General features: G+C 45.2%; 1 protein-coding gene across 4 annotated transcripts in view; it reads right to left on the bottom strand.

Moving 5' to 3' along the window:
* Nucleotides 1-8,993, bottom strand: part of ACTN4 (actinin alpha 4) — an 82,348-nt gene extending 73,355 nt beyond the window's left edge. The window contains exon 1 of one of the 4 annotated variants that reach the window (XM_078145801.1): nt 8,646-8,993. In XM_078145801.1, the coding sequence (XP_078001927.1) occupies nt 8,646-8,807 (162 nt within the window). In that variant the 5' untranslated portion in view covers nt 8,808-8,993. The remainder of the gene's footprint in view (nt 1-8,645) is intronic. The other 3 variants (XM_020978446.2, XM_020978416.2, XM_020978410.2) reach the window with 3 other exon arrangements.
* Between the last annotated feature and the right edge of the window lie 7,194 nt (nt 8,994-16,187).

The raw sequence follows: 16,187 nt of genomic DNA on the forward strand, positions 1-16,187 counted from the left end.
CACTGAGATGGAGGAGAGGATGAGGCTTAGAAACGTACTTGTGGAATGAACTCTGCTTAGGGGTTTGCAGAAAATTGCAAAGAATTCTATGTACAAGCCAGACAACTTTTTGGTTTGTTAATATTTGTAAAAAACAGTCAAAAAGATATAGACAAATTTGGCCCTGCTGCTAAGGAGTCACATAGCTAAGATTCCAACACAGAAAACTCCATCAAACAGACATACCTCAGCAAGAAAACCCACTAAAGTCGGCCTGGTTCGGGCACTGTCTCCTACGCCACCTCCCCCACCCCCCAAATAGATCAATTACACATTTTCACTTAACTTACTGCTGGATATAAGGTTCCTCTAGTCCAGCGTAGCTATAGGGCACATTATCATTCCATTTCTAAGCTGGGAAGGGAAGTTTTATTTAGGTCTCATGCTGAAGCACCTAAACATTAAGCCTATTCAGCCTTCTACCAAAGAGCTCTGGAGTGTTTTTTTAAATGTTGTTCAGGATTTTCCCATTAAAATTTATCCTTTACCAAGTGTGAAACCATCAACGGGAAATGCACATTAAGTTGTCAAGAGAATCAAGATTTACTCTGTTTACCATCATCACAATGGACCTACTGAATGCCTGTGATAAAAGATTACAGGGTTTCAAAAAATACTACTAAAGAGATGGGCAATTTTTAAAAATTAATGTCTTCCTCTGCTTTTTACTTTATAGTCATTTCTGGATATACCCACTCCCTGCTACCCCCCCCCCAGCCTTCCCTTTTAACAAAGATTTTTTAAAAATAAAACAAAACCACTCAGGAAGTTTATAATATCTCCAAGGGTGGCTGGGCTCCATCACTTTTAAGATCCCTTCCCTTATAGTGGGAAAAGATACTGAACTAAGGATTCAGTAAATCCAATTCTAGTCCAAGCTGTGACACCAATCAGTTGTGTGATCTTGCCTCTCTAGGCTTGAGTTCCCTAATCTACAAAATAAGGGTGTTAAACTACCTGATCTATCATATCGGGTCTAGCCCGGCTCTAGGCTTGAAAGAAAGAGCACCAATTGGAGAAGCTATCATGTCAAGAAACAGGGCCTATTTATGGAGCTAGTTCTGGGGTAACAGCTCTGGAATTTTAAAATCTGCTTCTCACTGAATATCAAACATTTCAATATGAGGAAGCTGGTTTAAAGAGATGAATATTTCCCATTCTGTCCCCACATCCCCACACAATTTTAGAAAAAATGCCGATTAAGAGATTAGTGCTCCAGACAAAGGATGCCAAATGTCTCACTCTCTCCTCTGTCTCTTCAGACATCATAAAAGTCCAACAGGTACTGAAAAATTGACAGTGACAAAGAGATACCTGCCTACCCTTTAACACTCAAATCCCTTCCCTTCCTGCTTGAAGTCTGTTTTCCCATCTATAAAATGAAGGGATCGAACGAGATTACTTTAAGGGCCCTTCCAACTCAAGTTCTGAGATGTTATCGGCAGCCAAGCCCCACATCATCCAAACTGCTACTTCTACCCACTACATGCAGTTCAGCACTCAAAAAGGAAAAACTCACTAGAAAGCTAATGATAAACATCACTCACCCCCCCCCAACACCTCTGGGGAAAACTTTAAAAGCATAAAACCACAATGTCTTTTTCATTCTAGCCTAAAGCTGGAAACACTCAATGTCATTGTATTATTAGCATTCCAGGATCCAATTTTATCATTTCAATATTGTCAACAATACTTCCCAAGATGACTTCATTGAGCTACAGAGTAATTCTGCTGCTTCCAACTAATCCTGCTTCAAGTTACTGGTTCCAGTGGAAGACAAAGACTCTTTCTACTCTAATATTTGGAAGAAAAACATTTAAATAAGCCTTTCTTAACTCAGAAGGAGGTCACTATTTTTGCTTTTGTATCCAGGACTTAAATATCCAGTTGAGCCAATCAGTAAACTAAAGAAAAAATAATATATGATTAGCAATTACTGGAACCTAAATCCAAAACATTCATGCTTTTGACAAAACAGCTGAAATTTCTTATTAAAAAAAAAGGTAAATAATTCATGGTCTGGAAATATTTAAACATATATCAGTCAAATACCCTATTGCAATATCCTATTATATCTGATACAACAGAAATTTCAGGAAACTGAGTAGGTTCTAGCTGTGGCTCTGCTACCAACTTGGAAAGTTCTTGGACAAGTCACTGGACCTTCCTATACCTTAATTTATTTCCTCTTCTCAAAAATGAGGATGTTAATAGCTGTTTGGTTTACCTCACATGCTTGCTAAGAGAACAGGGTGAAATAGGACATGTGGAAGCATTCTGGGAAGAAGGGAAAAAATGGCTGTAACAAACACAAATAATTTTTCTTAAATTAAGTACCCCTAAGATGTGCTTCTTCTGTCAGAGATGCTAAATTAATTCCCTACTCTTTGCTCTACACACCAGAAACATGCTGAAGTTTCTGGGACAGCAGGATCCAATACTGTCTGGGGCAGTAACAGGTGGCTAATAGCAAATTCCAAGCAAGTTCAATCCACTCTCTGTAAGTTTACACTTAAATAAATCAAATCAGGAAAGAAGACTGCAAGCCTGGTCTGGAACGGCTACTGCTAAAAGGACAAAGGAAATGCAAAAAGTTAACCAACATGAGACAATCTTCCAATCAACATTCCAAGCTAATTTCCTAATTTCTTCATGGGAGAGGGGGGGTCCACGGGGAGGAGAAAGTAGGGGGGGATGGAAGAAATACTGGAAAGCTAAAATACAACCAAAAAAGGCCTAGTACAAAGACAAATGTCTCAGTGGGCTACATGCTAAATTTGGGATTTTGTAATCCCAAGGAGACCACTAGCTGGGAAAAACTTCCCAAGACTACGATGTAACACTACATTTGCCAGTTAAAATCTGCAACTGCTTAGCTTTGGGTGGAGGAGGGACAAGAAACATTGGGCTTCCCTCCATCTGTAAAAACCACCGTCCCCAAAAACTACTTATAGTAACATTCCAGTAAGACTGGTCCATGACAGAAGTGAATTCATAATCAATGAACCTTGAACTCCTCTCCAGTCTCCACCTCTCTAGGAGGTGGACTAAAATGTAACCTATACACCTCAGTATTTCTTGGTAAAATCCAATCTGACATTTTGTAACATACTAGTACCTAAATTATCAACCTAGCTCTGTCCTGAGTTTTAGTTCATCTCAAAATCAGGTTCCACTGTAATTTCACTTTAACCTCCAAAAGTTTAAGACCAACATTAAGACTAAAGCTCCCAAACCACCTATGATATAAAGGCTTCTTTCAAAATCCCCAGATTACAGGATATCTATTTGTACAAGTAGGAACTTCCGACTATGCTTTCTTTAATAGGTCACTGTTTCAGTTACCACTCCAATAGAATTACTAACTTGCTATCATTTGCCTCCGGTTGGTGAAAAGCTTTTGTTATTCTGTAAAAAGACCTGAAATGGAAGGGAATCTCAGGTAGCCAACGGAAACACAGACAGAAGGAACAGGGATAATTTTAGGACAAAGAAGTTGGTCTGTAAAATATTAAGCACCAGTGATCAGGCATATGGAGTAATGCTTGACCTCAGATGATCTCGGTAAACGGTCCACAACTGATACTACACCACCAATTGTTCTGCTCCCCAGAAGTGGAAAGTGAATGACAATCTTCAAACCTGGGAAATCTATGACCTACCTTTAAAAACAATGTGGTGGCAAATTTAAAGGCTCCATCTAGACAACCCAGCATCCCAACAATGTTTTTAAATGTGTTCTGAGGTGGGCTGAACAGGCTCAGTAGTCATTTTACTAATTGCTGGTTAATTTCTTGTCATTCCACTGAATTCTACAAAGGGATTCTATAGGACTAAATCAGACCAATACACCACCTTCCAGCAGGAGAATATTTCTACTCAGTGCATGAGAACAGATTAATAGTTTGCAAACTTACAAAGTGTTAATTTTTTTTTTAATCCACTCTCCCACAGTTTAGATAGGAATCCAGATTTGGCCCAATTCCACTCTCATTTGATCAGAGGACATTTTGTGAACCAACTTACATTTTAACTATCCTGTGTCTTGGGTATTTAATAAAAGTAAATTCTGTTCAGAGACCTACCATTGTGGACCTTCACCCCTTTATCTGTCATTGCACAGCTATCCTTAACATAACAGGACACTGAGATGTTACTGTTACTCTCCCTCAGGAGTCCATTAAAGCCTTCCCACAAACAGACAACTCTGGGCTGAGAATTCTGGACATTATTAAATGAAGTTTTTTTAATCACCACTTTCAATTGGCAATATGGCTGCTTCCATTCAAAAGGATGAGTCATCTTCTTGCTGCCAAGATGGCCAAGGTGTGTGTCTGCTCTGGTCGGGGACAGAGTGGGCGGAGGATAACCTAAGGCCTCACTCCAGAACAATCAGGGCCTGAGGAGAACCACAGCCTCCCACACAAGTGTCAGGATGCTACACCACGGCACGAAGTGTGATCTGACTCAATCAGGTGCTTTGGGAATGGCTGTACATACGACCCTCTCACTTTATAATACCCCATATTTCCCTAGACATCATCCTCTCCCTTTATCTACAGAATAGTTACTGCAATTTTATTAATACAATGAAAAATGTCAGGTAAAGTATCTTCTATCTAACCATTTCTGCCTCCTCATCCATTAACTCACTCATATCACCTTGGATTCCTGGACAGTATTACTCCACATTAACACCAAACTTTTAATGAAGAAAAATATAAACAAGCTTAATCTTCTGACCCTCTAGTCTTTCCTTCACTTGATTCTATTTCTACCATTCATAAACTTTCAAGGCCCTCATATTCTTAACCAAGTCCTAAATAGCAAACAATTAAGGTAATGAAACAAAATAACAGATGGTTGGTTACCTTGAGGCCTTCTATCACCAACTTTAAAAAAAAAAGGCTAATATAAAAATTAAAACACCACCTGAGCTTTCAAATAATTAACCAGTGCATAAATGCCATTTCAAGGATTAGGCACTAACCCTAAGTCTTATCCAAAGCAGGAGTGTTGCCATAAAAATAGAAGTCCCATAAACAAGGTGGGCCTTTCCTTGCTGTGTCATTAGGGTTTTGGAATTTGGAAAGGCCCTGACCTCCAAAGAGCAAGCAGCATGGAATAAGCCAATTCAGTTGCATAAAACCCAGAAAGCATGGAAGAAATAATCCAGAACACTTCACTAAAGGCTAAGGCTAATACGTTTTCCCCCCTTTTTGTAGCACAGATAAGATGCTCCCATTTAAAAATGATGCAGTGTAATAGAAAGAGGCCTTTGGGAGCATGAATCCCTGCAGAGGTCAGATCATTCCTACCAAATATCTTTGGAACAGATTGGTAATGGGGGAGAAGGGATAAGGCTAGGAACCTTGCAAATGAAAGGGTTTCTCAGCCTAATTTCTGAGACTAGAAATAGGGGGCATCTTTAACTCCCAGAGGCTGCTAAGCTTTAGATATGCACGTACTAGTACTGACATGTTGACTCACAGACACTTGCTATACTGAGATTCACCTAGCTCTAACAAACCAAACCCGGGAAGAATTATTATAAAAAAACATACACATCCAATGGACTTGGAGTGAGAAGGACCTGGGTTCAAATCTCATGTCAAACGTTTACTAGTTCATGTTACCTTGGGCATATCAGTTAACAGCTGAACAGTTTCCTTCTTGTAAAATAGGAAAATTGGACTCCATGGCTTCTAAGATTCCTTCCAGCTCTAAAGCTATGACTCTGTGCTCCTGATTTACCCAGTCCTTTTAAAGCACTTTACAGCCATTATCTCATTTGAAGCTCATAAGAACTCTAGGAAGTGGATGTCATAGTTATTACTCACTATCCCCATTTTACAGAGGAGGAAACTGAAGTTGAGGGGCTCGCTAAGTCTTAGAGTCAGCATTAAGTGCTTTCTATGTACCAGGCCCTGTGCTGAGTAAGCACTGAGGATGCTAAGAAAAGCCAAAGACCACTCCAGGGCCTCACAGTCTAATGGGTAGAGGGGAAGTGGGGGGAAGTGAGAGAATGGCAATGTGTAAACAGCTGTGTAAAGAAAAAATCCAGGGCAGCTAGGTGGCTTAGTGGATAGAGCACAGGCCCTGGAGTAAGGAGGACCTGAGTTCAAATTTGGCCTCAGACACTTACTGAGCAAGTCATTTAACCCCAACTGCCTTAAAAAATAAATGAAGACAAAATCCAGGCAGGACACATTGGAGATCAGCAGCAGAGAAGGCAGGCCCATATAAGAAGGACAGGGAAAAGCTTCCTGGAAAAGGTGGTAAAGATTTTAGGCAGAATCCTGAAGGAAGCCAGGGGGTGGGCACAGTCAGTGAAATGTCAAGAAATAGTGTCTTACTGTAGGACAGCATGGAAGTGAGGTCACTGGATCAAAGAAAATATTTTTTAAATGACCCTGATGGTGTCAAAAGCAGGATTGTGAACCCAGGTTCTCTCCTAATTCCACACCTAATGCTACTTCTCTACTGCTCCTTTACCCTCCTTTCATCTTTCATTGCTTCCCCTCCCCCCAAAAAACCATAAAACCCAGGGTTTAGATGTGATAGAAGACCCAGAGAAACAACAAACACAAAAATATCAGCTGGAACGTGAAGCGATAGACAGTCTCTCTTGCCTGCACAAATGATGTCAATGTGGCTAGGAGCAACCTTATGTCAACTTTCCTTTGAACATAGATGGAAGTTAGAAAAAAGGCCTATCCTATGGAAGGGGGTTAAGGGAGGGGGAGGGTTGAAGAATAACTGCAGGTAATTTAGCTTCAAGTTCAGAGAGGTCCTGGTTCTCATTCAAGGTCTTGAGGATGATAGAGACTGTCACTAACAGACCAATGCTCTGACTGCCTTGAGAGAGAAAGCAACAGATCTTCTAGGAGAATGGAGAGTGCATCCCACTGTCTCCAAATTTATCACCTGAGAGAAAAGAAGAATTCTTCCATACAAAAACCTAAGCGATACAAGAGACAGATCTGGTCTCATATGATACCCAGGCACTACTTCCTATCTTTCCAAATGCTTTCACAATTTATAACTTTTTTTTTTGCAACCTGATACAGTTGTGTATAAAAAGTTATTAATAGCTCTAAATAGCAAATCCTTTTAATTTTTTTCCAAGCACTTTCTCAACTACCTCACTCTGTCCTAATAAACCTGTGATATGGGGCAGGGTGGCACACCATATCATTACCCCCACTTAACAGATGAGGAAATTCAGGAACAGAAGTTCAATGACTTTTATCCAAAATCTATTCCCACCTACCACTCCCACCTTTTCCACCCACTTTCTTCCCATCCTGCCTGTGCTGTAAACAGGCTGCTTGCCTAGACACCTCAGTAACTCCTTCGTTGTCAGGGTCCAAGACCAATCAAGCCTGTAAAATATAATCTCTTCAAAACTGGGTCCCCCATCAGGTCTCCACAAAATGCTGTTCCTCTCTGGTTGGTCCTTTAACCCCATGGCATGGCATTCTCTCCGTAATTCTCTCCTCAGCCTGCCCCCTCTCGCCACAGTCACTAATCCCTCCATAAGCACTCCTACCCCACTCCACCCTCGACAGACTTCCTGCCCTTTTCCTTCCACTCAGTGGAATAAAACTTCCCCAGGTATACTCCCAACACACCAGATATCTCTCCAGTCATGGCACTTCCATATGCCCCTTTTCATATTTAGACAGCAAACCCCTTGACAGGAGAGATTTGATCTTATTTCCAAGGTCCCAGTTCAGGATCCCTACACATTGTAGGCACAGAGACCCTCAATCAGAAATTTCCTACGTCACTCCTCAGATCCCCAACAATGATTCTGTCCCTATTCCCCAAATAGCTCAAATTCTTTCCACTTTCCAACAAATCAAGAAACATTCATTTCAGCACCTGCTATATTCAGGGCACGATGCTAGTGGGCCCAGGACATACGAACACCAAAGTGAGACAGTCTCTGCCTTCAAGAGGCTTTCCTTCCACGTCGGACTCTCTCCTCTCACTGTCCCAGTTCCTCTTCTCCCAGTTCTTTCCCTAGGTCGTGGACAGGTCAATCCCTACATATCCAAATCAGGCCCTCCTTCCACAAGCAGAGACTGCAGGGACACCGCTGCTTGGAGCTTGCCCATCTCTTTAGGGTCCCCTCCTCGGTTCTCGCCACACTCTTCCGTCCCCAGACCTCCCCTCAGTATCTTCCCCGGGATATCCTGGCAACGCATCCTCCCTGCAGCTATTCAGAGAAACCACTCGGGGCACACACTCCCCAATTCTGGACTCCCTCCATGGGACTCTTCACGGTCCTTCCTTCAGACGCCCCCACCCCCGGACTCCCCCGACTCTCCCAAACAGCCTCCCGCTCCTCTTTCTGACAGTCCACACGTGCTCCCCCACATTCGCCCGGATCCTCCGGGGCCACCGTCCACACCTGCGCTGCTCTGCAGGCACCGCACCGCCCCCCCCCCCCGCTGCGCACCTTTCCTACGTGCTCCGGGGCTACCGCGCCCCACCACCTGCCCGCTCGGGGGCACGACGCCCCCTCCCCCTCCTGCCGTCCCCCGCGCGCCCCCGCTCGCGCGCTCCCTCGCCCTCGCGCCGCGGCGCCGGGGCCGCACCTTGCGCTGCTGCTTCTCCCAGGCGGGGTCGAGCAGCAGGTCGCGATCCCAGTCGTCCTCCTGGGCCATGTAGTCGCCAACGCCGCCGCCGCCGCCGTTGCCGCCGCCGCCGCTGCTGGGGCCGTACTGGTAGGGCTGGTTCGCCGCGTGGTAGTCCACCATCGTGCTTGCCGGCGCTCGAGCTCGCTCTCCTGCCGCCGCCGCCGCCTCACGCTCCGGGCCCGCCTGCTCCGAGCTGCCGCCGCTGCTCCTCAGCCGCTGCCTCCTCAGCCGCCTCTGCCGCCTCTGCCGCCGCCTCTGCCGCCGCCTCAGTCGCCGCCGCCACCGCCTCACACAGACAACCCGCCCTCCAGCCCGCGCCTGCGCAACCCGGCCACTGCGCTGCCCCCTCCGCGAGCCAGCGCGCCTGCGCACGCCGCCGAGCCGCCCAGGGGAGTGCTTGCGCCTGCGCTCGGCCCACCTTCCCACCTCGCTCCCCAACGGCTCTGGAGGGCGTGGGGCGAGGGGGGGAGGGGTAGCGACGCTACGTCATCCAGCCTCCGGGCGAAGGCGGGGGGCCGCCGATTAATTATTAATGAGACCGGCTCTGTCTCCGGAGTATTAACGTATCCGAACGTGGGCGGGGGCGCGCGAGCTGGCCACCCCCTTCTGCTCTGCGTTGATTAAATGCCTACTGTGTGCTATCCAATCAGCAGGCTCAGGACCCCCTAAAGTAGCCCCGCTCTAGAAAATACAAAGTATGGGGGGGGGGCAGTGAGGACTGGCTTCCTGCAGGAGGCAGCGGCGCCTGCTCCGACCCTCCAAGGAGGAGAGGAGGGCATTTCGGGTGTCGGGGAAAATCCGTGCAAAGGCGCCGAGGTGGGAGATGGAACGTTCTGTAGAAGCCACCGCGAACGGGCGGGTGGTAGAGTACACGAAGTGGAGCCATGTTCAGTCAGCCCGGGAGAAAGGGGGGAAGCCCGTAGGAGCCCTATCCAGAGGGGGACCCAAGGGCCCTCACTCCCCAATCAGGATTGATAGCCTATACTTTCAATGGTCGAGTAGAATGTAAGCTCTTTGAGGGCAGGAGCTTTCGATTTTGTGTTTGTATCAGCCGCCTCCCCTTTTCCCAGCCTCCAAAGTAGCAGGAGCTTAAATATGTGTTGAATGAAGGAATGACTAGTGCTGAGAAATGACAGGAAATTTGGAGTTCTCTTGACATCAGATATTTCCTAACTGGCTGACCCAGGCAAATTTTTTTAATTTTTAAATTTTGGCAGGGTGTTATGGAGAGCACATATCCCGTAACCTGCGGTCTCCGTGAGGCACAGAACTGTTTCATTTGTGGTCTTGGTATTTTCATTGTCTGGCACAGTGCGGGACACAAAGTAAGCTTTTAAAGTCTGACTGATTGAAAGAACCATGGAATGCTGGGAGACATTTACCTAGATTTCAATGAGCCATTTGCTTCAGTCATGCAATTCTTGTGGACCAGATGGAGAGATAGGAGGGGGAGGGAAGATGCTAGACCACTGTATAAATAGGTGAATAGATGAAAAGTCACTCACTGAGCACTTTTTATGTGTCAGACTCTGGGCTAAGACCTTTAGATAAACCTACAAAAGTGGAATGGAATTAGGGAGAGAGTGGTAGCCCAGGAACGGTGTCTTATTGTGAGAAACCGTGGAGGTATTGAAAAGCAATCGTGGGGAGGGGCACAGATCCATCAGCAAGTGTGTAAGCCTCAGTTTCCTTAGCTGTAAAATAGGTGTAGCCCCTATAGTAACTACCTCACAAAATTGGTGTAAGGCTCAGATACATAGGCAGTGCTTTCCCAGGGTACTGGATTTGGGTTTTTACTGTGGGGTAAGTAATTCTCCTTTCCTCCAGTATCTTGCCTGACCTTGGTAAATCACCTTCCCTTTCAAAGACTCCCTTTCCCAGCTTCCTCATCTATAAAATTGAGTTGTTTGGTCCCTTCCTGCTCTAAATTCTATAGACTGTTCTGTGGGAGTGGGGGAGGGATGGTAAGGCCAAAGGAGATCCCTTGAAGAGACAAAAGTTGTCCTTAGTAGAGACAAGGGGATGAAAGAAATCTCCGGGTTGAGCTTGAAAGGAAATATTTAAGACTGGCCTTTCTAAGAATCTCCAGCCCCAGCCCAGGCCTTGAGGGATGGAGAAGGGGCAGGGCACTCAGGAAGCCAGGACCTGACCCGAAAGCTCCACTCCCAACCCCAGAAGGAAAGGCCCCAGACTTAAGCCCTGTGAGTTTCGACCTTGTCAAAAAAACCAGGTTGGGCTCCGCTGGGCTGGGCTGCCCCCAGGCCAGCTGCCCATTAGCTGGCTGACATCTGTGAAAAATGCGCGGAGCTTTGTGTCCCAGCTGAATCCCAAGACCATCTGGCTAGGAAGCCAGTTGGGGCCAGAGGACCTGGAATGAGACATTGCTCCTCATGGCCAGCTTTACCCCCAGCCCTCCTGCCCCCAAACTCGTTGCCAAAATCCTGCTGCAGAACCTTGCTCCCATCTTCCAGCCTCAGGCCTCAAACTGGCAGCAACTGAGGGTGGCAGAGACTTTGCCCTGGGAAGGTCCTGAGAATTTGTCCTGACCGGCCCCCTCCACCGAGCAGAATGTGACCAGATTGTAAAGGCTTCACCCTTGCTGATGAAATCTACCTTGGACTACTCTGGTCCCTGACGCGTTGACCCCTTTAATTTTCCTACCTCCTGGCCTTTGTTCGAAGTTCCCTGTCATTTCCCTTCTTTAAAGCCCAAATAAGTTTCCCTGTAAATGCTGTCTTGGCTCTGCCACAGACCCCCTGAGTGACCTCCAGCAAATGACTTCACTCTTCTAGTCCTCCCCTTGGCAGCGTTAAGTCAAATCTAACATCCTATAACATCCAAGTTGCCTTCTCTCCCCTCCCAAAGGAGGATAGTGATGGAGAAGCAGGAACAAAGCAGGCTCTGACTCTGTGAACGGCTGTGGTTTCAACTGTGTCTGACTCTCTGTGACCCCATTTGGGGTTTTCTTGACAAAGATACTGGAGTGGTTTGCCATTTCCTTCTCTAGCTCATTTTACAGATGGGGAAACGGAGGCAAACAGGGTGAAGTGACTTGCCCACATAGCTAGTAAATGTTTGAGGTCACATTTGAACTCAGGTCTTCTTGACTTCAGGCCAGGTGCTCTAACCACTATATCACCTAGCTGCTCCGAACTCTGTGAGCTTCTGACTCTTACTTCTAGGCCTTTCCATTCCAGGTAAGCCCAATCCATGGTCCAGGAGAGGTTTAGGTGATGGGGGGGGTGATGGGGGTGTTGTTAGTCCTTCATACTAGAGGACCAGTGCCACGGACATACAGAGAAATACTACTGTGTCATAAAGTGTACCATATACCCGATAAATGGGCATCCAGTCTCTGCTTGACCTCCAGGGAACTAAATGACCTGCTGAATATCCCACAGATGGTGAAGGAGAGAGCACAGGTCACTTACAGGCATTGGATTCTCCCACTCAGGGAGAGCTTTGTTCAGACCCAGCAACAACCACTCACTAGCTGTGAACCAGTCACTTCACCACTGTTTGCCTCTGTTTCCCCCTCTGTAAAATGGGGAAAATAATAGTACCTGTCTCCCAGGGTTGTTGTGAGAATCAAAGGAGAGAAATGCTTTGACAATGTTAACACACTATATAAACACTATTATTATTATAATAACTATTATTGTTATTATTATAATCCAAGTCCTTGTACACTGAATCCAACATTCCTTCAACTGTCACTCCCAATGGACTGAATTCAGTCCTGTCTCTGCTACTTAATAGCTGGTTTATCTTCTGACCTACATGAGCCTCAGCTTCCACTCACCATCTCCGTGTCTTTGCACAGACTATTTCCCAGTGCTTGGGATGTCCTCCCTCCTTCTCTTAGCTTCTTATCCAGCTCTCAGTTAAGCATTTCCTGCTACAGAAGCATTTTCCTGATGCCCTCAACTGGTAGACCCCCCCCAAAGCACTATGGATCTGTTTACACATGTATAATTTTATATTGCACTTTTAATACTACCAGGAATTTTACTTTTTATCCCTGTAAAATATAATATAAAATAAATATGTATTTAAATATATTCATGTAATGCATGTATATATAAATTACATATATAAACATATAACAAATAAAAATGTAATATAATATGTGACCAAAACTACTTATACATCTGTTCATTTAAACATTGGCTGAATGAACTAAAAATATCTATTTCTCTGTGTCTGTGTTATGTCCCATAAAAGACTGTAAGCTCCATGATATCAGGGATCATTGCATTTTTGTCTAAAGTAGCATTGCAGTTTAGTAGATGAGGAGCCAGCCACCTCTGAGTAGGGAGGAGCCTCTCAGGGCTCCTGGCATCTCTGGATGACTGTTACAGAGGAAGGTGTTGACCTGCCATGGGAGAAGGAGCCCCTCTTTCAGATCTCCCAACAGTAATAAAATCACAATTTAGGTTAACCACCTCCCCCACTCTCCCTGCCCTTAGCCCAGTAATAAGTGTTTGTTGACTGATTGATTGATTCTGACAGTCACTAAATTGGTAACTCAGAGGAATGCTGTTGACTAGAGGTTACCTGGATTTGTAGCTAAGTGTTTAATAAAGTCTATTATGCAATTCTTTCGGAAAAGGTGTGGGTTAGATGATTGTACCAGTAGATGGATTCACAGCTAGTTGAATGACTGGACTCAAAGGAAAGTGTTAATAATGGTTTGAGGTCTGCTTGGAAGGATATCTCTAGGGCAGGATTTTAGGGGGGTGTGCCTGTCCTTGTGCTGCTGCAGAATTTTATCACTTATCAAATCCTCAGATGACACCATGCCTGGAGGGATGGCTGACAGAAAGGGTGACAGTGACTGGATCCAGAAAGATTTAGACAGGCTAGGAACACTGGGTGGAAAAAATTTAATGGGGATAAATGTAAATAAAGTCTCACATCTGGGTCCCCCCAAAAAAGAGACACCCCCTCCTTGACTTTCCTAGTACAAGGTGGGACAGGCATGGTTAGACAGAAATTGGTTTTAAGAATGATCTGGGGGGGCAGCTAAGTGATGCAGTGAATAGAGCACCAGCCCTGAAGTCAGGAGGACCTGAGTTCAAATCTGATCTCAGACCAAACACTTGACGCTTACTAGCTGTGACCCTGGGCAAGTCACCACCCCAATTGCCTAAAAAAAAAAAAAGAATGATCTGGGGGTTTTGGTGAATTATATGCTCAATATGAATCAACACTGTGATATAGCAACCCCCTCCCCCACCAAAAAAGGATGGGAACATAGGCTTTCTCTGCCCCATTCTGACCTTGTCAGGCTCCATCTGAGTAGTGTGTTCAGTTCAGGGTGCAATAATAATAATTTAAAGAGGGTGTTAGTAAAGACATTCAGAGGAGGGCAACCAGGGAGGTAAAGGGCCTTGAATTCATGTCATCTAGAGAAGTGAGATGATGATGATGATGATGATGGTGATGATGATGGTGGTGATGATGATGGTGATGATGATGATGGTGGTGATGATGATGGTGGTGATGATGATGGTGGTGATGATGATGATGATGATGATGGTGGTGATGATGATGGTGATGATGATGGTGGTGATGATGATGGTGATGATGATGGTGATGATGATGGTGATGATGATGGTGGTGATGATGATGGTGGTGATGATGATGGTGATGATGATGATGATGATGATGATGGTGGTGGTGATGATGATTGTGATGATGATGGTGGTGATGATGATGGTGGTGATGATGATGGTGGTGATGATGATGGTGATGATGATGATGGTGGTGATGATGATGGTGGTGATGATGATGGGGGTGATGATGATGGTGGTGATGATGATGGTGGTGATGATGGTGGTGATGATGATGGTGGTGATGATGATGGTGACGATGATGGTGGTGACGATGATGGTGGTGATGATGATGGTGGTGATGATGATGGTGATGATGATGGTGGTGATGATGATGGTGATGATGATGGTGATGATGATGGTGATGATGATGGTGGTGATGATGATGGTGGTGATGATGATGGTGATGATGATGATGATGATGATGATGGTGGTGGTGATGATGATGGTGATGATGATGGTGGTGATGATGATGGTGGTGATGATGATGGTGGTGATGATGATGGGGGTGATGATGATGGTGGTGATGATGATGGTGATGATGATGGTGGTGATGATGATGGTGGTGATGATGATGGTGATGATGATGGTGGTGACGATGATGATGATGATGATGATGATGATGATGGTGGTGATGATGATGGTGATGAAGGAATGTATGTAGTACCTAAGGTTTGTTTCAAGAAGTACTTTACATATCTTAACTCATTTAGATCCTTCCAACAACCCTGTTATAGCTGTCTTCAAATGGCTGATGGATTCTCAAATGAAAGGGACATTTGATTTATTCTTTCTGGTCCCCAAAGGCAAAACTAGGAGCACTGGTTGGGGGGCTGGGGGTGAGAGTGGGGGTGGTGTAAGGAGGCAGATTTAGCCTGTGTGTCAGGAATGAAACCTCCTAAAGATAAGAACAATCCCACAGTGGAACTGGCTGTTTCAAGAGGGAGTGGCTATTCCCTCATTGGAGGCCTTCCAGCAGAGGCTGGAGGACCATTTGTTGAGTATCTCGTGGGGGATTATACATGAGTTGGGAGAGATGGCTAGCGAAGGACCTTCTAATTTTAAAATTCTGCAATTTGACTCACCCACTTACTGTTTTTGACTATCACAACCACTTAAAAAAATGTTTACGCTTTTTAGCCAAGGTATTTATTGAGGAGATATAACAAGGAGAGGAGTCACCCCAGATATGGAATGCACTCTGCCCTTGCAAACACAAGGTCCCCCAGAGACTGAGTTCAAATTGGAAGTGGAAGGACAGTAAAACACACGTGTAGAGAATGCATGTGACAAAAGAGTGACTCACAAAGCCTGGTAATTGAAATCATGAGTCCTCTTGAAGTTTGCGTTAGCTGTGGCTCTCTGCTGGTATCCAAGGGCCTGCGCCTTTGCAGAGTCCAGACTTTGGAGCAAAGGGCTATGTTTCTTGATGCCAATGGTTCTCTCGAGATGCTTTTTTTTTTTAAAGGCAATTGGGGTTAAGTGACTTGCCCAGGGTCACACAGCTAGCAAATATCAAGTATTTGGTCTGAAGCTGATTTGAACTCAGATCCTCCTGACTTCAGGGCCAGTGCTCTATCCACTGCACCACCTAGCTGCCCCTGAGGGGCTATTTTTCTATATCTGTCTGTCTGCATTTGTCCATGGCCATCTTCCATATTTCTCTTTTTTGGTTCTCTGGGTAGCTTCTCTTTTCTCAGGAGTGACCATATGTTTGTCCATGACAACCATTTTCATTTTGACTCTGTCATCCAGAGTGGTGGCTATTGCTCTCCAGCCTTGTGTCATCAGAAGATTTGAAAAGCATGCCATCTATTCTCTGATCTCATCAGCTGCTATAGATTCTCAGCTCTACTTATCCATCTTCACCTCTCAGCTGACCTCT

Source organism: Phascolarctos cinereus, unplaced genomic scaffold (assembly GCF_003287225.1).
Source record: "Phascolarctos cinereus isolate Bilbo 61053 unplaced genomic scaffold, phaCin_HiC Scaffold_726;HRSCAF=1367, whole genome shotgun sequence".
Taxonomy (NCBI): Eukaryota; Metazoa; Chordata; class Mammalia; order Diprotodontia; family Phascolarctidae; genus Phascolarctos; species Phascolarctos cinereus.